General features: G+C 46.8%; 1 protein-coding gene across 4 annotated transcripts in view; it reads left to right on the top strand.

The window, feature by feature from the left end:
* The window catches only part of IQCH (IQ motif containing H), a 199,065-nt gene that overhangs the window by 115,054 nt on the left and 58,964 nt on the right, over positions 1-25,047 (top strand). For all 4 annotated transcript variants that reach the window (XM_063925555.1, XM_063925554.1, XM_063925556.1 and 1 more), the window contains 2 exons: positions 4,958-5,230; positions 9,093-9,284. In XM_063925555.1, coding sequence (XP_063781625.1) covers positions 4,958-5,230; positions 9,093-9,284 — 465 coding nt within the window. The remainder of the gene's footprint in view (positions 1-4,957; positions 5,231-9,092; positions 9,285-25,047) is intronic.

The raw sequence follows: 25,047 nt of genomic DNA, 5'->3' as shown, positions 1-25,047 counted from the left end.
ACTAAGCGTGTGTAACTCTGCTAAATTCGCCTTGCGACCGATCAACTCGGAATGAGGGCCCGTGTGCAGTACCCCAAACATTATTTATTTGGTATTTGTGTACAGCACCCTGTATAGAAATATCACAACATGAAACGTACAAGTCTGCCGGAGAACTGGTTGTGGCTACTGCCCACTAGTGGTGAACATGTGTGCAGCAGCTTCAACCTGATTTGATGGCACAAATAGGGATTGTCAGGAATTGAAAACGTGTTGTCCTGTTATATAGATACATTAGTGCTCACCCAGGTGGCTGCTTTTCCACATTTTCTTCAGTTTCAATGGAGCTCCAGAGGAAGGGATGAGGCATTGAAAACAACTGAACCACATGCTTATATGAATATGTGACGTTCCGCAGCAAGGAACAAAATAATGAAACCATTTTTTAGCTCTTTATGTCATTGTCACATTTAACGTAGCTGCCAGTGCAAACAACACATGCATATCATTATGGTAGTCAGTGATTCTGTACCTGAAGCATTTCACCAGTGCTTCTGTGCAGTACATTCCTATTCCTTCTTGTGATACCACTTTCATACCGTCTGAGGCGGGTCGCACCCGGGAGCCTGACACGGGAGCTCCCAGTGTGCGACCCGCCTCAATACCCCCTTTCACACCGCAGACTGCAACCCGGTGACGTCGGCAGTGATGCTACGTGGGCGGTGCTGGGAGATCACATGATCTCCAAGCGCCGCCCATCCACACACTGTGAACGGGAAACGGGTCGCACTGACCCGGGTCCCGTTCACACCACACAGCGAGCCGGGTTGAACACGCGTTCAACCCTGCTCGCTAGCAGGGTTGAAATACCGGGTCGCTCAACCCGGTATATTGCCCCTGGTACCTTTCACACCGCACAGGAACACGGGTTATGCGCGTTCATGTGCCAATAACCCGTGTTCAAAGCTGCTGGTGTGAAAGGGGTATTAGAGAGCTTAATCCGTTTTGAAGAGACTCCAATAATGAGCCTGATTCAGAGTGAGAAGCAGTGAGAATGCGTCTTTATGCCAAGCCACTACAAAACCCCTCCCTGGTGTACATCCATGCGTCCGATTGTACAAGGACTGAGATGCCCACTGTCAATGTCTGTAGATACTGAAATAGCACTTAGTGTGTTCTTGATGCACCATCACCAGTCTTATGGCAGGTGCAGTTTCTCCGCTTTGAACTATGCGATCGGTTCACTGTCTTTATACTCAACCGCTTCCTGCGACACTCCCATAGGATGCAACATCTCTGTGCATCTTTTTAGCTACCCCCCTGTTACCTCTCAGTCATCACCCCTTGCATTTCTGATACTGTGCATTACAATCTGTGCTGTGACCCTGTACGCACAAAAGCGGGACGCATGCGCTTCCAATTTTGTGTTAAATATGCATCTTAATCTGCTAATTCTGTTGCAACAAAAATACTAATCCTAAATGCACACTATAGCATTAGCGAATTAGGGTGCAGGAAAAAGCCAGGCCCTATGCGAGTGATTTACAGCATGCATCTTTAGGATTAATCTGCTACTTTATACCAATTCCTGTGCAACAAAAATACTACTCCTTAGTACTTAGGGGGTAATTCAGAGTTGATCGCAGCAGCAAATTTGTTAGCAGTTGGGCAAAATCATGTGCACTGCAGGGGGGGCCGATATAACATGTGCAGAGAGAGCTAGATTTGGGCGGGTTATTTTGTTTCTGTGCAGGGTAAATACAGGCTGCTATATTTTTACACTGCAATTTACATTTCAGTTTGAACACACCATACCCAAATCTAACGCTCTCTGCACATGTTATATCTGCCCTCTGAATTAGGCCCCATGTGCACTGCAGGGGGGGCAGATATAACATGTGCAGAGAGAGTTAGATTTGAGTGGGCTGTGTTCAAACTGAAATCTAAATTGCAGTGTAAAAATAAAGCAGCCAGTATTTACCCTGCACAGAAACAGAATAACACACCCAAATCTAATCCCCGAGCCCCCCCCCCCCCCCCCGCAATGTACATGGTTTTGCCCAACTGCTAACAAATTTGCTGCTGCGATCAACCCTGAATTAGGCCCTTAGTGCTCTATTAGCAAATGAAAATGAAAAATTTGTGAGAAAGTAGGCAAGCACGGGAATCCTTATTCGTGCCGGAGCATCTATGTCGCGCGAGGTGTCTCGCGCTATATGGTGCAGAAAGGATGCTGTCTGTATATGAGGACTCATCTGTACTTCAACTGAGTAGTTGTCCCTCAGATTGATGATTATGGCTTAACCATATGAGTGACCCTACCAGAATGTTTTGTGAGCTTAATAACAGATACCTTCATATAGGAGACTGGCATTTGTTTAAAACTATATAATTATAAAGTAGCCCTAGTCTATGTATACGTTTAGCCTATTATGACTTGTATTCAGACATCTGTGAAGGTGCTGAGCAGCACAAGAGGTCCATGGGTGCTGCTGTAGCAGAACAAGGGGTCTGTTTATGATTCCTCACCATACATAACAGCGATAAGCCCAGTGCTTAAAGTGGTCCTAAAGAGGGGGTGGAGCTCACCCCCCTCCCCACGGCGCCCACATAATAAAGGTATTGCGCGCGCCCAAGGCACGCGTTGCAAAAAAGGGGCGTGATCTCAAAAAGAAAGGGGCGTGGTCACACAATAGTAATAATGCCCACAGTAGTAACACCCCGTAATACACATAATGCCCACCGCAGTAGCGTTTCTTATACAATGCCCACAGTAGTAGTGCTCCTTATGCAATGTCCACTGTACTGGTAGTGGCCGCAGTGGTAGTGTCCCTTATATAGACCCCATAGTAATGGTGCCCCTTATGTAATGCCCACAATAGTAGTACCCCTTATGTCCCCAGGAGTGAAGTGCCCCCTTTACAATGCCCTCAGTAGGGCCCCCAGTAGTAATGCCCCTGTGTAGTATTGCCCCCAGTAATAATGTTGCCTCTAGTAATGCCCCCAGTCGTTTAGCCCCTTGTAGTTTAGCCCTAGTAGTTATGCCCCCAGTGGTAATGCCTCTGCAGTTATGACCCCAGTAGTTTAGCTTCCCAGTAGTAATGCCCCCAGTAGTTTAGCCCCCCTGTAGTTTGCCCATAAGTAGTTATGCCCCAGTAGTTACGCCCCCAGTAGTAATGCCCCTGTAGTTATGCCCCCAGTATTAATGCCCTCCTGTAGTTTGCCCCCAGTAGTTAGCCCCTTTGTAGTTTGCCCTCAGAAGCTTTCCCCCTTGTAGTTTGCCCCCAGTAGCTTGCCCCCTTGTAGCTTGCCCCCAGTAGCTTGCCCCTTGTAGTTTGCCCCCTTGTAGCTTGCCCCAGTAGTTTGCCCCCAGTAGCTTACCCCCTTGTAGTTGGCCCCAAGTAATAAAGTCCCCCAGTAGATATGCACCCCGGGAGTTTGCCCCCAGTAGATGCCCCTCAGTAGTTTGTCCCCAGTAGATAACCCCCCAGTAGTAATGCCCCCCAGTAGTTTGCCCCCAGTAGATGCTCCCCCAGTAGTAATGCCCCCCAGTAGTTTGCCCCCCAGTAGATGCGCCGCTACAAAGGAAAAAAACCAGACAAAACACAGACCATACTCACCAAGCCCCGCTCCGTGTCCGACCGCTGCAGTCCTCTGGGTGCCCGCTCCTCGGCACTATGGGAGAGACGTCATGACATCTCTCCCATAGCGCACAGTGACAGCGCCGGAAGCTAGAGCTCAGTACTGAGCTCCTGCCTCCAGCTGCCAATGTAGAGAGGGAGACGAGCGCCCGCTGGTAACTCAATCTCAGTGGGCGCCCGTCATCTCCCTGCAGCGACGGGGACACATCGCCGGGTTAGGTGAGCCGGAGGGGAAGTGACTGGAACGCAGTTCCGCCCCGTTCCGGCTCACTTAAACCCCTGGATAACCAATGTCTTTTTGGAGATATTTATTTAGATTCTCTTGCTTGGACAGTTGTCCAATAAGAACCCTCTTTGTGAAAAGTAAAGTGATAGTGATTCAAAGATACCTATATGGTGAATAATTGTAGGCTACCAAGGCAATTGCAATGGCAGTAGCTACCAGTACCATCTCTGAAAAGCGAAGTATTCCAGCACTTGGTAAATTGTCCATTCTCATGTTCCCCATGAAAAGCTGTAGGGGCTGCTTATGTAAATGAAAACAGAGGGACCACCGCTACATATATGTTAAACAGCCCTGCTACTAAATTATGCGTCAGTCCTATGTAAATACAGGTTGAGTCTCCCTTATCCAAAATGCTTGGGACCAGAGGTACTTTGGATATGGGATTTTTCCGTATTTTGGAATAATTGCATACCATAATGAGATATCATGGTGATGGGACCTAAATCTAAGCACAGAATGCATTTATGTTACATCTACACCTTATACACACAGCCTGAAGGTCATTTTAGCCAATATTTTTTATAACTTTGTGCATTAAACAAAGTGTGTCTACATTCACACAATTCATTTATGTTTCATATACACCTTATACACACAGCCTGAAGGTCATTTAATACAATATTTTTAATAACTTTGTGTATTAAACAAAGTTTGTGTACATTGAGACATCAAAAAACAAAAGTTTCACTATTTCACTCTCACTCAAAAAAGTCCGTATTTCGGAATATTCCGTATTTCGGAATATATGGATATGGGATACTCAACCTGTATCAGCATTCAGTGGATTAGCCACAATTACTACAGTACTACATGGGCCCCAAAACTATATTTACATATGTGTAGTCATATGTAACCCGGTATGTGTCTAACAGTGCCCACGGCGTACTAACAAAATCTTGCACAGTGCGGTGGGGTCCTTAGCGTATTGAGTGAGGGTGTCTCATTGTTACAAGGTTTACCAGAGTTTTGCCAGTCGTGTTTATGATTTTGCACAAACCCCAATATAATACCTTATGATGTTGAGTCTAATCTCCTATATTATCCGTTACAGAATCACCACATGTGCCTGTCCACCCTACTCAAATACAGCCCGAAGGCCTTGAAGCGCATAAGGAACTTGACACAAGGACGGGAGACCTATATAGTTGGACGAGTCCCCCACATGGATGACCTAGCCGTGGCAGATGTGCTTGGGCTCCCTGTGCTTGGCACTGAGCCAGAGGTGGCACATCTCTACAGCACCAAATCTGGCAGCAAGCGCATCTTTGCCAGTGCTGACGTCCCCACTCCTCCAGGAGAATATGACATCTATAACCAGGAACAGGTCAGAAGCCTTGCCAGTACTAAGTCATACAAAGCATCACACCTGTCACCAATGCACAAGACAGCAGCCATATTGTGCCTCTTGGATATGTGATTTTAGTAGTCCCAACTCTGTATGGATAACCTGCAATCTCATAAATGATGATTTAGCCCATAAACGAGGTACAGAGAATAGAGGCGATTAGTGCGCTTTACTAGGACTATACAGCTAAAATGCAAGATACATGTAAAAGTTTTAAGACTTGCACATTTTATCTGAAATGACATTACATAAAAGAAAGCATCATGCATTGTACTGGTCTCCTGCTCCGCAGAAACATAAAAGTCACTTTGTGAGATATTTATTCTGAATACATTAATGAACAAAGCAAAATAAGCAAATATCCGCTCTACCTAACGACTACTTACATAATTAAATGTTGTCATGGTTGGATGTTTCATAATATCCTTCCACATTTAATCAACCTCTTTTTTTGGTTATCGTTTACATTTACAAATGTACATATGGAGGCAAAAAATGTACATATGGAGACAAAAAAATGTCTCCATAGTTCATAAACAGTCCCTACAATTATATTTTTTCCCAAAAATTTCTGCACATTGCACACGTGGAGTGTCAGTTGTCTGGTCTTTCCTTTATTGCTCATCTCCCTGGTGTCACACCGAGATGATACATACCTCAGTTTCTTTCTAGGTCACTAAATTATGCAATAGTGAAAACGCCATCCAAATTCATCTAGTAGTTTTTGTGTGATGCCGGATCAAACAGAGAAACAAAAATGACAACTTTATTTTATACGTATAGATTGCATAAAAATTGACTTTCAGCAGTCTTTTCAGTGTTTTATTAAACGGTCCAAGTTTGTTAACCATTTAAGACCCCATAAAAATTGCTCCAGCTCCACTCATAAAAAATAAATAAAGAAGAAAAAAGAATAAAGTGTGACTATAAAATAGCAAATAAAATCACAAACTTAAGTCAGTGCATGTATAAACTCATACAGGTTATATCCTTACAAATGGTGCAAAGCAATGTCCTTGCTTATCTGTGTTTAGAAGATAGGTAGTCTCTTTAATATTTTCCTGGAATGCACATTACATCTAAACGCAATAAAAAATAAAAAAAATAAAAATGACACTTTCATGTAAGATGTACAAAGGTAAAACACTCCTGTTGTGTTCAAATAGAAACTATGGGGGTCATTCCGAGTTGTTCGCTCGTTGCCGATTTTTGCAACGGAGCGATTAAGGCAAAAATGCGCATGCGTATGGTACGCAGTGCGCATGCGCTAAGTATTTTATCACAAAACTTAGTAGATTTACTCACGTCTGAACGAAGAATTTTCATCGTTGAAGTGATCGTAGTGTGATTGACAGGAAGTGGGTGTATCTGGGTGGAAACTGACCGTTTTCTGGGAGTGTGCGGAAAAACGCAGGCGTGCCAGGATAAAACGCAGGAGTGGCTGGAGAAACGGGGGAGTGGCTGGCCGAACGCAGGGCGTGTTTGTGACGTCAAACCAGGAACGAAATGGCCTGAGCTGATCGCAATGTAGGAGTAAGTCTCGAGCTACTCAGAAAAAACAGCTCAACATTATAAAAACACAGAGCTATACATTTTTATTTACGTAATACAGGAATAAATAACTTTTCTTTTTGTCATTCCAGCGTGCTAGCTACCGTTATATATTTTATCCATATTTATACAGATTTAATTTGTCTTTTCACGTTTCAATCCAGAAACTGATTGGCAGGGTTTTGTGAATGGGGTGACCCAGGAAAGGAAGGTGTTTGGTCTCCTAGTCTGTTGTTTTTTTTACATCCTGAATGAAATGAATGTTAATAGCAAGTACACATTGCTTGGCAGTGGCATCTCAATGGGCACCAAATGAGACGCTTAGTCATTGCTCTGTAATAGTATTGGGGGTCATTCCGAGTTGTTCGCTCGTTATATTTTTCTCGCAACGGAGCGATTAGTCGCTAATGCGCATGCGCAATGTCCGCAGTGCGACTGCGCCAAGTAAATTTGCTATGCAGTTAGGTATTTTACTCACGGCATTACAAGGTTTTTTCTTTGTTCTGGTGATCGTAATGTGATTGACAGGAAGTGGGTGTTTCTGGGCGGAAACTGGCCGTTTTATGGGAGTGTGCGAAAAAACGCTACCGTTTCTGGGAAAAACGTGGGAGTGGCTGGAGAAACGGAGGAGTGTCTGGCCGAACGCTGGGTGTGTTTGTGACGTCAAACCAGGAACGACAAGCACTGAACTGATCGCACTGGCAGAGTAAGTCTCGAGCTACTCAGAAACTGCACAGAGAAGTCTTTTCGCAATATTGCGAATCTTTCGTTCGCAATTTTGATAAGCTAAGATTCACTCCCAGTAGGCGGCGGCTTAGCGTGTGCAAAGCTGCTAAAAGCAGCTTGCGAGCGAACAACTCGGAATGACCCCCATTGTGCGGCTCACAACTTAATCTGAGGACATAAATAATGACTATGACCTGCTTGCACCCATTGCAGACTTTAAATAAACAGTTCTCAATCAGCTTCATACTGCTCAATGCAACTACCTGCTTTGCCCAGTCCTCATCCCGACCATGATTATATTATGTCCCTATGGGGGAGGAGTTGCTTTTGCACTGTATATTAGCAAATACTGTATATAACTTATACAAAGAGGAAAAAACTATTGGTGATGTAGCCTTCCAAAGTAATTCTCTGCCCCTTCTCCAGTGCTTCCGCAGATATAGTAGTCTTAAAAAAAAAAAAAAAGACAATAAAATGGATATGAGTGGGGTCCATAGTAATAAAGTCAGGGTCTTTCATATACACGCTCCCAATAATGGGGGAGATGTATTAACCTGGAGAAGGCATAAGGAAGTGATAAACCAGTGATAAGTGCAAGGTGATAACGCACCAGCCAATCAGATTCAGCACCAATATGTAAATTGACAGACTGGCCGGTTGGTTTATCACCTTGCGCTTATCACTGGTTTATCACTTTCTAACCCTTAACTTACTTAATATATGTCTGTTTTTATCACTATAAGCTACATTTTATTCAATGTGGATGAAGGGCCTAATTAAGATCTGATCGCAGCAGAACATTTGTTAGCTAATGGGCAAAACCACGTGCAGTGCAGGTGGGCAGGGGCGTCTCTAGAGAGGGGGGACCCGTGTGCAGACTCCGTGTGTGGGCCCCTTCCTCTCCCGTAGCCGTTGCGCCGCTGCTAGCGCTCTGAGTGCTGTAGACTCTGGCACGATGCCAGAGTCTACAGCGCATGCGCAGGACTCCGAACAATGGCCGTCGCGCCATTTGTTTGGAGCCCTGCGCTATAGACTCTGGCACTGTGCCAGTCTCTAGTGATCAGTGCGCTAGCAGCGGCGCGACGGCTACGGGAGAGGAGGGGGCCCACGCACAGTCAGCGATGGGCTCTGGAAAGGTAAGTATAGGAGAAATGGGTGGAGTGTGTGTAGAGTGGGCCCTTCCGGGACTCAGGGGCCCGTGTGCACCGCGCACACTGCACCCATTATAGAAACGCCAATGCAGGCGGGGCAGATATAACATGTGCAGAGAGAGTTAGATTTGGGTGGGGTGTGTTCAAACTGAAATCTAAATTGCAGTGTAAAAATAAAGCAGCCAGTATTTACCCTGCACAGAAACAAAATAACCTACCCAAATGTAACTCTCTCTGCACATGTTACATCTGCCTTCCCTACAGTGCACATGGTTTTGCCCATTAGCTAACAAATTTGCTGCTGCGATCAGATCTGAATTAGGCCCGAAGTGTCTTTATGATGTTTTCATCTGTGTACCATGTATGTTGCTGTGTGTTACATTTACATGTCTGTATCTTTAACACGTTCACAGTTCTACAGCTCTCTGGTCCATCTTATAGCAGATAACATGCTGGTGACCCGCTGGTTATTTAAAGTGGACAATGAATTTGGCAGCAACGGGACGGCTTTCTGCGACATTGCAGCACATCTTCCGTGCTATGCCTGGGCCCTGAGAGAGCGGCAGAGGTACAGCCCGGACACCTGGAGGCAGAAATGGGCACAGGTGAGGGTCATAATACAGGTAACGTTACAAGGGCTCATCACAGATGGGGTTAACAGACATGCATTGTCAGAAACAGCAGCTTCAAAGCCTCAGGACCCCGCACACCGGCAATGCGTTAATGTCCTGTTATTCCCCGACCTGTTCCTTAATGAGGACAATGTAAGAGTGTCGTCAGCGGCAGCACAGCCGGCGAACACTGGCAGGTTATTAAAACATTACAGCATCTTGATGAAAGACTTTCCTGCAGGCTAAGAACGACAGAACAAGACTCCATTCCACTGCGATGATTAGAAATGAGTGTATGTCTCTGAGCGCTAAATTATGTTAATAGTTACAAATTGAGGTATTTGCATAACAGTTTATGATACATAATGACAAGTCCCCCTTTCGCTGTGTGTGTCACATCACTGAGACCTGTGTCTACCTTAGAAGGATGAAGTAGATTGATGTCTGAAACACTGCTATTGTTATCTCAGTCAGGCTGTGCTACTAATCCCTCTTACTGACCCGTGCTCCTCACTGCTGCCCAGTGCTGCACAGTGCTCCTATATGCCTAGGGATTCCATTTTATTTTTAAATTGGTTTCATTTCCCAACATGTATTTAGACCTTTTTAGGTCTCCTGCTTTTGAATTTGTGATTATCACTTTGTAGGCACCATGTTTATATCTTCTGAAATCATAAGTCATAGATTATTTGTAATGGTCTTTTCAATACTTATTTTGAGAAGAGTAGATTGCTAATTAAGGGCCTGATTCACAGATTGACACAAATGCAGACGCAGCTGCCAGTTAGTACGCTGCGGCTGTGCAAAGTATGCAAATGGCACAGCTGCCGGAATTTGTACAGAGACGCCTACTGAATGCTTCTCAAATCCGCCACTTGCGTTATAAGATGCAGACATCGGTCGCACATCGGTTGAGAGTCTATGGTCACACAGCACGTCCGCAGGAAGTAAGACCCAGGAGCCATTGTAACTGCATATGGCATCGCAGCTGCAAGCTGTGACACTCCCCCGAAAATGGTCCCAACACGCCTGTGTTTGAGCCACCACTCCCTGTTACCTCCCACAAATGCTCCCTGCCTGTCACTCACTTTGCAAATAAATTGTCACTGCGACCACTATAGCAAGATCATCACGGACATGCACATGACACTTATATGCATGCACCATGTGACTTATATGCATGCGCAGTGTGGCTTGTTTGCATGCACCATGACATTTATATGCATGCACAGTGTGGATTATATGCATGTGCAGTGCAGCTTATATGCATGTGCAGTTCAAGTTATCTGCAAGTGCAGTGCGACTTGCATGTGCAGTTTGGCTTATAGGCATGCACAGTGTGACTTATAGGCATGCACAGTGCGATTTATATGCATGCGCAGTGTGGATTATATGCATGTGCAGTGCAGCTTATATGCATGCGCAGTGCGAGTTGTATGCATGCACAGTGCGACTTATATGCATGTGCAGTTTGGCTTATAGGCATGCACAGTGCGACTTACAGGCATGCGCAGTGCGACTTATAGGCATTTGCAGTGTGGCTTATATGCATGCACAGTGTGGCTTGCATGCATGCACCATGCAACTTATATGCATGCGCAGTGTGGCTTATATGCATGCGCCGTGCGAGTTATCTGCATGCGCAGTGCGACTTATATGCATGTGCAGTTTGACTTATAGGCATGCGCAGTGCGACTTATAGGCATGCGCAGTGCGATTTATAGGCATGTGCAGTGCGACTTATATGCATGCGCAGTGCATCTTAAATGCATGCCCAGTGTGATTTATACACATGTGCAGTGTAGCTTAAATGTATGGCCACAGCGACTTGTATGCATGCGCAATGGCAAAAAAATAGCTTTTGTGGCATGTATCATTGACGGTGTGTCCATCTCTGAATCAGTCCCTAAGTGCAATGCACAGTAACCATTAGCAACCAATCAGCAATTAGCTGTGATCAGTTTAATGCATGTTAGACAATAAAAGCAAATATGTTTAGTTGCTATAATTTACTGCAAACTTTCACGTTGTTAAAAAAAAGAAAACTTATATGTTCTTATAGGACAATTGTTCTAATTATTTTTAGTATGAAGACAAAATGGGAACAGTGGGGTATATTTACTAAAATTCGTATTTTCCCGATTGAGGTTAAAGTTCAATCACGAATGACATCGAAAGTGTAAAGTTGCAACTTTTTGAATTTATTACGACTAATTTACTAAGCTGTCGTATTCTGCATTTTCGTATTTACCGATGTCGATGTCATTCGTATTTTTTTGCAGTGTTTTACGTGAGTGACTTGTAAAACACTGCCGACTTTAACACAATGAATCTCGGCCGGATCTGTGAGATCCGTGCTGGGCTTCATTGTGCACCTTTATAAAAAAATAAATCATTGTTAAAATCTTGAAAAAAAAATGCGTGGGGTCCCCCCTCCTAAGCAAAACCATCCTCGGGCTCTTTGAGCCGGTCCTGGTTGTAAAAATAATGGGGGGAAAAGTGACAGGGGTTCCCCCATATTTAAACAACCAGCACCGGGCTCTGCGCCTAGTCCTGGTTCCAAAAATACGGGGGACAAAAAGCGTAGGGGTCCCCCGGATTTCTGAAACCAGCACCGGGCTCCACTAGCCAGATACATAATGCCACAGCCGGGGGACACTTTTATATTGGTCCCTGCGGCCCTGGCATTACATACCCAACTAGTCACCCCTGGCCGGGGTACCCTGAAGGAGTGGGGACCCTTCAATCAAGGGGTCCCCCCCCTCCAGCCACCCAAGGGCCAGGGGTGAAGCCCGAGGCTGTCCCCCCCCCATCCAAGGGCTGCGGATGGGGGGCTGATAGCCTTTTTGTCAAAAATTGAATATTGTTTTTAGTAGCAGTACTACAAGTCCCAGCAAGCCTCCCCCGCAAGCTGGTACTTGGAGAACCACAAGTACCAGCATGCGGTGGAAAACCGGGCCCGCTGGTACCTGTAGTATTACTACTAAAAAAATACCCCAATAAAAACAGAAGACACACACCTTGAAAGTAAAAGTTTAATACATACATCCACACCTCCATACACACATACTTACCTATGTTCACACGAGGGTCGGTCCTCTTCTCCATGTAGAATCCATGGGGTACCTGTTGGAAAAATTATACTCACATAATCCAGTGTAGTTCGGTCCTCTTCTTTTCTATTTGTAATCCACGTATTTTGCAAAATAAAAAAACGGATACACGACCACGCACTGAAAGGGGCCCCATGTTTTCACATGGGACCCCTTTCCCCGACTGCCAGTAACCCCCCCTGACTTCTGTCTAAGAGGGTTCCTTCAGCCAATCAGGGAGCGCCACGTTGTGGCACCCTCCTGATTGGCTATGTGCTCCTGTAGTGTATGTCAGGCAGCACACGGCAGTGTTACAATGTAGCGCCTATGCGCTCCATTATAACCAATGGTGGGAACTTTATGGTCAGCGGTGAGGTTACTTTCGGTCAACCGCTGACCACAAAGTACCCACCATTGGTTATAATGGAGCGCATAGGCGCTACATTGTAACACTGCCGTGTGCTGCCTGACATACACTACAGGAGCACACAGCCAATCAGGAGGGTGCCACAACGTGGCGCTCCCTGATTGGCTGAAGGAACCCTCTTAGACAGAAGTCAGGGGGGGTTCCTGGCAGTCGGGGAAAGGGGTCCCATGTGAAAACATGGGGCCCCTTTCAGTGCGTGGTCGTATATCCGTTTTTTTATTTTGCAAAGTACGTGGATTACAAATAGAAAAGAAGAGGACCGAACTACACTGGATTATGTGAGTATAATTTTTCCAACAGGTACCCCATGGATTCTACATGGAGAAGAGGACCGACCCTCGTGTGAACATAGGTAAGTATGTGTGTATGGAGGTGTGGATGTATGTATTAAACTTTTACTTTCAAGGTGTGTGTCTTCTGTTTTTATTGGGGTATTTTTTTAGTAGTAGTACTACAGGTACCAGCGGGCCCGGTTTTCCACCGCATGCTGGGACTTGTGGTTCTCCAAGTACCAGCTTGCGGGGGAGGCTTGCTGGGACTTGTAGTAATGCTACTAAAAACAATATTAAATTTTTGACAAAAAGGCTATCAGCCCCCCATCCGCAGCCCTTGGATGGGGGGGACAGCCTCGGGCTTCACCCCTGGCCCTTGGGTGGCTGGAGGGGGGGGACCCCTTGATTTAAGGGGTCCCCACTCCTCCAGGGTACCCCGGCCAGGGGTGACTAGTTGGGTATGTAATGCCAGGGCCGCAGGGACCAATATAAAAGTGTCCCCCGGCTGTGGCATTATGTATCTGGCTAGTGGAGCCCGGTGCTGGTTTCAGAAATCCGGGGGACCCCTACGCTTTTTGTCCCCCGTATTTTTGGAACCAGGACCAGGCACAGAGCCCGGTGCTGGTTGTTTAAATATGGGGGAACCCCTGTCACTTTTTTCCCCATATTTTTTCAACCAGGACCGGCTCAAAGAGCCCGAGGCTGGTTTTGCTTAGGAGGGGGGACGCCACGCATTTTTTTTGGGAAAAATTAACACTTTCCCACCCCTTCCCACTGAAAAACATGCACGGATCTCATGGATCCGTGCATGCCTATCCGAACACGGGAAAAAAAAGCTGGTCTGGTTTTTTTTAGCACTTTTTCACGATTTGTATTTTATCACGGCTGTGTTTGGCTATTGTCGGCAGTGTTTGTGATTTGCACTTTTTAGTAAATGACCGATTTCTACCAAATTCCAGGCGTATTTGACCGATGGTGTATTCATTCGTAATTTTTTCCTAGGACTTCCAAAAAAATACGAATGCCCTCATCACTGCCGTGATTTGAGTTTAGTAAATTCCCGAGATGACACTTTGAAGAAAAAACACCATCTCGGTCAAAATCGGGACCTTAGTAAATATACCCCAGTATCTCCTTCTTGGTGCCATACATCCAAGTTTTATGCTCTGATATTCTTATATAATTTTCTAACATGCTTTGTTCTAGAACTCATCCGGCCCCTGGTGTCAGATACAGGGATTAGCTACTAAGGGGTACATTTGCTAAGCTCTCGTGTCTATTCGAATTTGTATTCATGGCCGTACATTGCATATCGGTAATTTACTAAACACAACTCAATCAGAGTTTAACTAGTTCGTATTGAGATACACGGCTGGCCACACATGTACGAACAAATAGACCATCGACCAAACATGGTTGGATTTTCACATACACCTCTTAGAACGGGTTCGGTATGGATGACTGGCGGATGGGATGCCGGCTGTCAATATCCCGACAGCGGCATCCTGCCCGCCAGAAAGCCGGCAGCGGGACGAGCACCATGAGTCCCCATTGAACTCTATGGGCTCCGCTTGAGTGACAGGTGAGGAGCCCATAGCCAATCAGGAGAGCGCTACTGTGTGGCGCTCCCTGATTGGTTGGTGGCTTTCCAAGTGACATTTGTCACGTAGAGGCCCGCCATTCGGGGAGAACACAATCCATGTGTGTACACATGGATAGTGTTCAGTGCGCTGGATCGGGTTACTCGGCTTGTTATTTTTAACCCCGTGGATGCCTACATGGACCCATGAGGACCGATCTACACTGGATTTAGGTGAGTATTGGGGTGTTTTTTTTACAAGTACCCTATGAATTTCTACTTGGACAAGCAGACCAAATTGGGATGGTAGGTAAGTATATGTAGGTGTGAGTGTGTGTAAAAATGCTTTATTAAAGTTATACTATCACGGTGTGCGTGTGTTGTTATTGTAATATTTCTTTTTACAGTAGAACTACAGGTACCAGCGGCCATTTTAATGCCCTACATGCTGGTATGTGTGGTTCACTAAGTACCAGCATGCAGGGGAGGCTTGCTGTGACCTATAGTTCCACTGTAAAAGACAATATTAATTCTGATTTTTACACAATGGCTATCAGCCCGGCACCCACTGCACATGGGTGCTGGGGACAGCCCGGGCTTCAGCCCTGGCCTTAGGGTGCCTGGTGGGGGGGACCCTTTATTGGGGGGTCCCCACTTCCCCAGGGAACCCTGGCAAGGCATGACTAGTTGAGGATTTAATGCCACACCTGCTGGGATCTGTATAAATGAGTCCCCTGGCTGTGGCATTATCTTAACTAGTGGAGCCCAGTGCTGGTTTAAAAAATACGGGGAACCCATACATCCTATTTCCCCATATGTTTTGGAACCAGGACAGGTCTAAAATCTCTATACTGGTTCTTAAAATACTGGGAGACCCTACGCAATTTTTTCCCTGTATTTTAAGAACCATGACCGCCTCATAGAGCCTGGGGCTGTTTATGCTTAGGACCTCACGCAAATGTTTTCCTTATTTTTAACTTTCACACACTTTACACAATGAAGCCCTGCACAGATCTCACTGATCCGGCCGGGCTTCATATCTTATATCTTCATGTTCGCCAGTGTTTCACAAAACTCATAAAACCCGTAAAACATTGCTCTGGATTACGAATGACATCGTAATCGGAAAACATGAATGATAGAAACATGGGAGCTTAGTAAATAGTAAATTACTTGGTATGTTTGTGGAAAATAGACATGAAAACGGGCTGTTAGCATCGGCAAAAATGCTGGTGCTTAGTAAATTTACCCCTTAAGAACTGTGTTATATTATATGAGCTGTAACTGTAGCAGACTCTGGCACAGCAGTCTCCTGAGTCTCCATAGCTGTGGGGGGGGGGGTCTTCAGTATGCCGGCGATCGGGCTCCCGGCGACCAGCATACCGGCGCCGGAGCCCGACAGCCGGCATACCGACACTTATTCTCCCTCGTGGGGGTCCACGACCCCCCTGGAGGGAGAATAAAATAGTGTAGCGCGCCACCGTGCCCGTAGCGTGGCGAGCGCGGCGAGCCCGCAAGGGGCTCATTTGCGCTCGCCACACTGTCGGTAAGCCGGCGGTCGGGCTCCCGGCGCCGCTATGCTGGTCGCCGGGAGCCCGGCCGCCGGCATATCGTAGTGAACCCTAGCGGGGGGCATGATCATGTTTATGTGATTGTGTGTGACATGATTATGTATGGCATAGCTGCAGCGACTAGCCACTGCCACCATCGACCTGCAGCTTTGCCACACATAGGGGCCGATTCAGACTTGATCGCTACTGTGCATTTTCACACAGCGTATGCACCACAATGTGCAGGCGCAACGTTCCGCAGCGATGAGGAGCACCGGGCAGCGACTGGGTGGTGCGAAAAATCCCATCGCACCGTCGAACGCAAGGAGATTGACAGGAAGAGCGCGTTTGTGGGCAGCAACTGACCGTTTTTGAGGAGTGTCCGGAAAACTCAGGAAGGACCAGGCGTTTGGAGGGAGGGTTTCTGACGTCAGCTCCGGCCCCAATCATCGCAGCGGCAGAGTAAGTCTTGGGCTGTGCAGAAACTGCACAAACTTCTGTTTGCGCAGCTCTCCTGCACATGCGATCGCACACCTGCACAGCGATTTCCTCCTTCCCCTGTAGGCGGTGACTACCTGATCGCAGGGATTCAAACAACGCACCCTAGCGATCAGGACTGAATTACCCCCATAATCATTAGCGTCATGTGATGCAATAAGGAGGTGTTCATTCGGAGCTCCAATTTGCTGAGCACTGAGTGAACACTAGGAGCTGAACAGGACAGTGACACTGTGGCCATGTTTGCAGATTCCACCTGCCATGTTCTTGGTATCTAGGGCGGAGACAGAGTGTTGCGGGGGCAGTGCGAACGGGGGCAGTGCGGTGCAAACGGGGGCATGATCGCGGCTGCTGCGTAATGCGAGTGCCCCTCCGCCCATGTGGGAATGTGTATGTGTATATATATATATATATATATATAAAAACAAGAAAGAGGAACAAGCGCCTATGGTGTAATATTTCTTTCCAGGGTGTATAATCAACACGCCAATAACAAAATTGCGTACCAGTTTGTAGCTTGTCTTATAGCGTATCAGTCCACTGCTTCAAAGTCAGTATCAGAATCTCCAGTGATGGTCTCCGGGGCTCTCTTTCAGATGGCTAGCTCTCTTGAGATCTTACACAGGCAGCCTCCCTGCACAGTGCTCCAGTGGCAGCAGGCCGCACAGTCACCAGCTCCCTCTCAGCTGCAGCACACCAGTGGCCCTCACAGACCTCCGCTGCAACAGCGCTAGCCATCTGAAAGAGACCCCCGGAGACCATCACCGGAGATTCTGATACTGACTTTGAAGCAGTGGACTGATACACTATAAGACCAGCCACAATCTGGTACGCAATTGTTCTTCTCTCTTGTTTACAGATTCTTTTGCTTTATACCTTGCAGTGCTTTGAGGAACTGAGCAGCCGCCCAAAGAAGTGGAGTGTGTGAAAGTAGGACTATAAAGCCCATCTTGGACTTTGTATTACCCTTTGGACCCCATATTGGGATATAGAAATATTGGACTAGGAGAAGCGCCCTGATCTATTCTTTCAGAAATAAATATATATATATATATATATATATATATATATATATATATATATATATATACAGTACTGTGAAATATTTTAGGCAGGTGTGTGAAATGTTTAATATTGCCCACAGGTATCACAACATGGCTCCTCTCAATCTACAAAGCAACAAGGTTTGGGAAAGGGGGGGGGGGAGTTGCCTTTGGACACTGTGGACCAAATAAAGCACTTGTAGCTTCCTATTGGTCAACATGATCACACCTTCCTAGGGTGTGCGTGCTGCACCAACATTGTATATCATTGTGCCTACAGTGAATCCGTCTATTTCTGAATTTCCACTGTTTAAAAAATAGTGTTGTTGGTGTGATGCTTAAACGTGTTCTCCCTGATTTGTTCCGCCAGTTTAGCTGTGCTGTATCTGCCTGTAGTGTTGTTTTGTGACAGATAAGTCCCATGATCCTATGCAACTTACTTCTGGCTGCAACACCTCGCATTGCAGCCCCCCCTCATCTGATGTGGGCAGGCATGAAAGGGTTAAGTAATCTCTATCACTGTGGGGTTTTGGCTGCATTCCCCATATCTAGGGCAGTCATCAGACTCCTGCTGTTCACAGTGTTCTGCTGACAAATGACGAGTGTGAATTCCTTATGGCATCCCCTGTTTGCAGTAAAATTAGATCAGACTCAGACAGACCCTCATACTCCCCATAAGCCAAAGTGGCAGATCAAGGAAGTTGGGGTGAAAACATAACCTGCTTTAACCCCTCTGCGGGTAAATAGGACTAAACTCTATAGTCTAGTGTTCTGTAGTCTCTCCATAACATGAATGACAGTTGAGAATAATGGGAAAATGAAAATGGATGATCTATGGGGGTCATTCCGAGTTGTTCGCTCGGTAAAAATCTTCGCATCGCAGCGATTTTCCACTTATGTGCAATGTCCGCACTGCGACTGCGCCAAGTAAATTTGCTATGCAGTTAGGAATTTTGCTCACGGCATTTTCATCGTTCTGGCGATCGTAATGTGATTGACAGGAAATGGGTGTTACTGGGCGGAAACAGGCCGTTTTATGGGCGTGTGGGAAAAAACGCTACCGTTTCCGGAAAAAACGCAGGAGTGGCCGGAGAAACGGGGGAGTGTCTGGGCGAAAGCTGGGTGTGTTTGTGACGTCAAACCAGGAACGACAAGCACTGAAATGATCGCAGATGCAGAGTAAGTCTGAAACTACTCAGGAACTGCTACGAGGTGTGTAATCGCAATATTGCGAATACATCGTTCGCAATTTTAAGATGCTAAGATTCACTCCCAGTAGGCGGCGGCTTAGCGTGTGCAAATCTGCTAAAATCCGCTTGCGAGCGAACAACTCGGAATGACCCCCTATATTTTCTAATTCAGTACTTGTGTTCTTTACGTGAGGTTATATATAACCTTTACTGAAATGTGTAGCCAAGTTATGCACAATTTTAGTGAGTTTATAACTATGGCAGGCAGTTAGCTGGAATGACTCCTGAATGTTCCCCATTAAGTTGCACCATTTGTAAATGAAAGAGTCAGTTACTTAATGCACAATAATGCTTTCCTAGCAGTCCAACTTTTAACACTTTCATTTCCAAGCTTTTATAAACAATGTTGCCAACATCACTGCACAGACGTGAAATTACTATATAGTAGTATATGATAATAATAATAATAATAATAATAATGACAACAACAACAATATTATAAGCAATAAAAAATAAAATGTATATTAATAAAAATAATGATATATGGAAGTCTCCAGGGTGATTTGGATTTACTGAAACTTCCCATTGGCAAAGACCCTGGGAACTAAATCCATCTCATAATATGCAGAATGCTAAGTACACAGTACCACATAGCACAGTGTAATGTATAAAAACAAGCATGACTATATACAGGGGTGTAGCAAGAGTGGTTCCGGTAGAGCGCGAGCTCCGGGCGCCAGAAAAGTTAGAGGGCGCGCAGCTGCCTGCCAACACCCCCCTCCCCCTCCGCGCTCTATAACGTGAGCAGCTGTAAAGGCAGCCGCACAGGACAAGTAGGAGACACACTGATGGACTCGGAGACTAGGTAAGGAACAGGGCAGGTCAGAGGCAACAACAGGAAACACTGACAGCTGGCACATGCCAGAGCTGTGCCGTCCTCTTTATATGTCTCACTGTCTGCTTGTAGCTGTGCAGCAGGGTTACTTCTGTCCTGCTACACCACTCTCTGTCCCAGCTGCTGCTGCAGCACCTCATTTGAAGCTGCACTGTAACACATATATGAGCGGCCCTACTGTGGCATAACGTGTATAAGCAGCTCTACTGTAGTGTAACGTGTATAAACGGCTCTAATGTGGCATAACATGTATGAGTGGCTCTACTCTGTTGTGTAACGTGTATACGGGGCTCTACACTGCTGTGTGACGTGTATAAGGAGTTCTACTGTGTTGCGGAAAGTGTATAAGGGGCTCTACTGTGTTTTACGTAAAGTATATAAGGGTACTACTGTGTGGTGTAATATGAATAACAGACAATACTGTGCAGTGTAATGTGAATAACGGACACTACTGTGTGGTGTAATGTGAATAACAGACACTACTGTACGGTGTAATGTGAATTGGTACTATTCTGTGGCCACATCCCTTCCCCATGAAACCAAACCCCTATATTTCTCTGACGTCCTAGTGGATGCTGGGAACTCCGTAAGGACCATGGGGAATAGCGGGCTCCGAAGGAGGCTGGGCACTCTAGAAAGATCTTAGACTACCTGGTGTGCACTGGCTCCTCCCACTATGACCCTCCTCCAAGCCTCAGTTAGATTTCGTGCCCGGCCGAGGTTGGATGCACACTAGGGGCTCTCCTGAGCTCTTAGAAAGTTATTGTCTTAGAATTTGTTATTTTCAGTGAGACCTGCTGGCAACAGGCTCACTGCAGCGAGGGACTAAGGGGAGAAGAAGCGAACTCGCCTGCTTGCAGCCGGATTGGGCTTCTTAGGCTACTGGACACCATTAGCTCCAGAGGGATCGACCGCAGGCCCAGCCTTGATGTTCGGTCCCGGAGCCGCGCCGCCGTCCCCCTTACAGAGCCAGAAGCAAGAAGATGGTCCGGAAAATCGGCGGCATGAAGACATCCTGTCTTCACCAAGGTAGCGCACAGCACTGCAGCTGTGCGCCATTGCTCCTCATACACACTTCACACTCCGGTCACTGAGGGTGCAGGGCGCTGGGGGGGGGCGCCCTGAGGCAGCAATAAAAACACCTTGGCTGGCTAAAATACCTCAATATATAGCCCCTGGGGCTATATATGAGGTAAATACCCCTGCCAGAATCCCATAAAAAGCGGGAGAATACGCAGCGAAAAAGGGGCGGAGCCTATCTCCTCAGCACACTGGCGCCATTTTTCCCTCACAGCTCGGCTGGAAGGAAGCTCCCTGGCTCTTCCCTGCAATTCTACAGTACAGTAAGAGGGAAAAGAGAGGGGGGGCATTAAAATTGGCACTGTATACAGTATATTATATTGAAAAGCAGCTATTAGGGACATAACTCAGTTAGTCCCTGTATATATATAGCGCTCTGGTGTGTGCTGGCATACTCTTACTCTGTCCCCCCAAAGGGCTTTTGTGGGTCCTGTCCTCTGTTGGATCATTCCCTGTGTGTGTGGAGTGTGTCGGTACGGCTGTGTCGACATGTTTGAGGAGGATAATGATGTGGAGGGGGAGCAGATGCCTTTAGCAGGGATGTCACCCCCTGGGGGTCAGACACCTGAGTGGATGGTATTATGGCAGGAAATGAGTGCACGTATAGACTCCTTACATAAAAAATTTGACGACATGCCGACTGTGGGACAGCCGAGTCTTCAGCTCGTGCCTGTCCAGGAGTCTCAAAAGTTATCAGGGGCTCTGAAACGCCCGCTATCTCAGGTGGCACAAGTAGATGTCGACACGGATACTGACACCAGTGTCGACGACGATGAGTCAAATTTAATGCCCGTTAAGGCCATTCACTGCATGATTGAGGCAATGAAAGAGGTGTTAAATATTTCTGATTTACATCCAGGTACCACAAAAAAGGGTATTATGTTTGGGGAGAAAAAACTACCTGTAGTTTTTCCCCCGTCAGATGAATTAAATGAAGTGTGTGAAGAAGCGTGGGCTTCCCCTGATAAGAAATTGGTAATTCCTAAGAAGCTACTAATGGCGTTCCCTTTCCCGCCAGAGGATAGGTTACGTTGGGAAACACCCCCGAAGGTGGATAAAGCGCTCACACGTTTGTCTAAAAAGGTGGCACTACCGTCCCAGGATACGGCCGCCCTTAAGGAACCTGTTGATAGAAAGCAGGAGGCGATCCTGAAGTCTGTATATACACACTCAGGCATTATACTCAGACCAGCTATTGCGTCAGCATGGATGTGCAGTGCTGCCGCTGCGTGGTCAGATAAACTGTCAGAAGATATTGACACGTTAGACAGAGACACGATCCTGCTAACAATTGACCATATCAAAGACTCAGTCTTATACATGAGAGATGCACAGAGGGAAATCTGCCGGCTGGCATCTAAAGTAAGTGCATTATCCATCTCTGCTAGGAGATGCTTATGGACTCGCCAGTGGACTGGAGATGCAGATTCCAAAAGGCACATGGAAGTTTTGCCTTATAAGGGGGAGGAATTATTTGGGGATGGTCTCTCCGACCTAGTTTCCACAGCAACGTCTGGGAAGTCAGCATTTTTACCCCATGTCCCCTCACAGCCTAAGAAGGCGCCATTTTATCAGGTTCAGTCCTTTCGGTCCCAGAAAAACAAGCGGGGAAAAGGAGGGTCTTTACTGTCAAGAGGCAGAGGCAGGGGAAAAAGGCTGCAGCAAACAGCAGGTTCCCAGGAACAAAAGTCCTCCCCCGCTTCCTCTTCCAAGTCCGCCGCATGACGGTGGGGCTTCACAGGCGGAGCCAGGTACGGTGGGGGCCCGCCTCAGGAATTTCAGCGATCAGTGGGCTCGCTCACAGGTGGATCCCTGGATCCTTCAAATAGTATCTCAGGGATACAGGCTGGAATTCGAGGCGACTCCACCCCGCCGTTTCCTAAAATCCGCCTTGCCGATTGCTCCCTCAGACAGGGAGGCGGTGCTAGCAGCGATTCACAAGCTGTATTCCCAGCAGGTGATAATCAAGGTACCCCTACTTCAACAAGGCCGGGGTTACTATTCCACACTATTTGTGGTGCCGAAACCGGACGGTTCGGTGGGACCCATTTTAAATTTGAAATCCTTGAACACATACATAAAAAAATTCAAGTTCAAGATGGAATCGCTCAGGGCGGTTATTGCAAGCCTGGACGAGGGGGATTACATGGTATCCCTGGACATCAAGGATGCTTACCTGCATGTCCCCATTTACAATTCTCACCAGGAGTACCTCAGATTTGTGGTACAGGATTGCCATTACCAATTCCAGATGCTGCCGTTTGAACTCTCCACGGCACCGAGGGTATTTACCAAGGTTATGGCGGAAATGATGATACTCCTTCGAAAAAAGGGAGTTTTAATTATCCCATACTTGGACGATCTCCTAATAAAGGCACGATCCAAGGAACAGTTGTTAGTGGGAGTAGCACTATCTCAGGAAGTGCTGAGCCAGCACGGTTGGATTCTGAATATCCCAAAGTCACAGCTGGTCCCCACGACACGTCTAATGTTCCTGGGAATGATTCTGGACACGGCCCAGAAAAAAGTGTTTCTCCCGGAGGAGAAAGCCAGGGAGTTGTCTTCTCTAGTCAGAGACCTCCTAAAACCAAAACAGGTATCGGTGCATCACTGCACGCGGGTCCTGGGAAAGATGGTAGCTTCTTACGAAGCAATTCCATTCGGCAGGTTCCATGCCAGAATTTTTCAGTGGGACCTGTTGGACAAGTGGTCCGGATCGCATCTTCAGATGCATCGTTTAATAACCATGTCTCCACGAACCAGGGTGTCTCTTCTGTGGTGGCTGCACAGTGCTCATCTTCTGGAGGGCCGCAGATTCGGCATACAGGACTGGGTCCTGGTGACCACGGATGCCAGCCTACGAGGCTGGGGGGCAGTCACAAAGGGAAGAAATTTCCAAGGACTATGGTCAAGTCAGGAGACTGCCCTTCACATAAATATTCTGGAACTAAGGGCAATTTACAATGCCCTAAGTCAAGCAAAATCCCTGCTCCTACACCAGCCGGTGCTGATCCAGTCAGACAACATCACGGCAGTCGCCCATGTGAATCGACAGGGCGGCACAAGAAGCAGGACGGCGATGGCAGAAGCCACAAAAATTCTCCGATGGGCGGAGAATCATGTACTAGCACTGTCAGCAGTGTTCATCCCGGGAGTGGACAACTGGGAAGCAGACTTTCTCAGCAGGCACGACCTCCACCCGGGAGAGTGGGGACTTCATCCAGAAGTCTTCCAAATGATTGTAAATCAATGGGGTCGTCCACAGGTGGACATGATGGCGTCCCGCCTAAACAAAAAACTAGAGAAGTATTGCGCCAGGTCAAGAGACCCTCAGGCGATAGCTGTGGAGGCTCTAGTGACACCGTGGGTGTACCGGTCAGTTTATGTGTTCCCTCCTCTACCTCTCATACCAAAGGTATTGAGAATAATAAGAAAGCGAGGAGTAAACACAATTCTCGTGGTTCCGGATTGGCCGAGAAGAGCGTGGTACCCGGAACTTCAAGAGGTGATCTCAGAGGACCCGTGGTCTCTGCCGCTCAGACAGGACCTGCTGCAGCAGGGCCCCTGTCTGTTCCAAGACTTACCGCGGCTGCGTTTGACGGCATGGCGGTTGAACGCCGGATCCTGAAGGAAAAGGGCATTCCGGAGGAAGTCATTCCTACGCTTATTAAAGCCAGGAAAGAGGTCACAGCAACTCATTATCACCGCATATGGCGGAGGTATGTTGCATGGTGTGAGGCCGAAAAGGCCCCAACGGAGGAATTTCAACTAGGTCGATTTCTGCATTTCCTGCAAGCAGGAGTGAATATGGGCCTAAAACTGGGCTCCATTAAGGTACAGATCTCGGCTCTGTCAATTTTCTTTCAAAAAGAACTAGCTTCAGTACCTGAAGTTCAGACATTTGTGAAAGGAGTGCTGCATATTCAGCCCCCATTTGTGCCTCCTGTGGCACCTTGGGATCTCAACGTGATGTTGAGTTTCTTAAAATCACATTGGTTTGAGCCACTAAAAACCGTGGATCTGAAATATCTCACGTGGAAAGTGGTCATGTTATTGGCCTTGGCTTTAGCCAGGCGAGTGTCAGAGTTGGCGGCTTTATCATGTAAAAGCCCTTATCTGATTTTCCATATG

The sequence above is a fragment of the Pseudophryne corroboree genome, chromosome 6, assembly GCF_028390025.1.
Source record: "Pseudophryne corroboree isolate aPseCor3 chromosome 6, aPseCor3.hap2, whole genome shotgun sequence".
NCBI classification, from domain to species: Eukaryota; Metazoa; Chordata; class Amphibia; order Anura; family Myobatrachidae; genus Pseudophryne; species Pseudophryne corroboree.
Note: the sequence above shows the minus strand (reverse complement) of the source record. Positions and strands in the feature narration are given on the sequence as shown.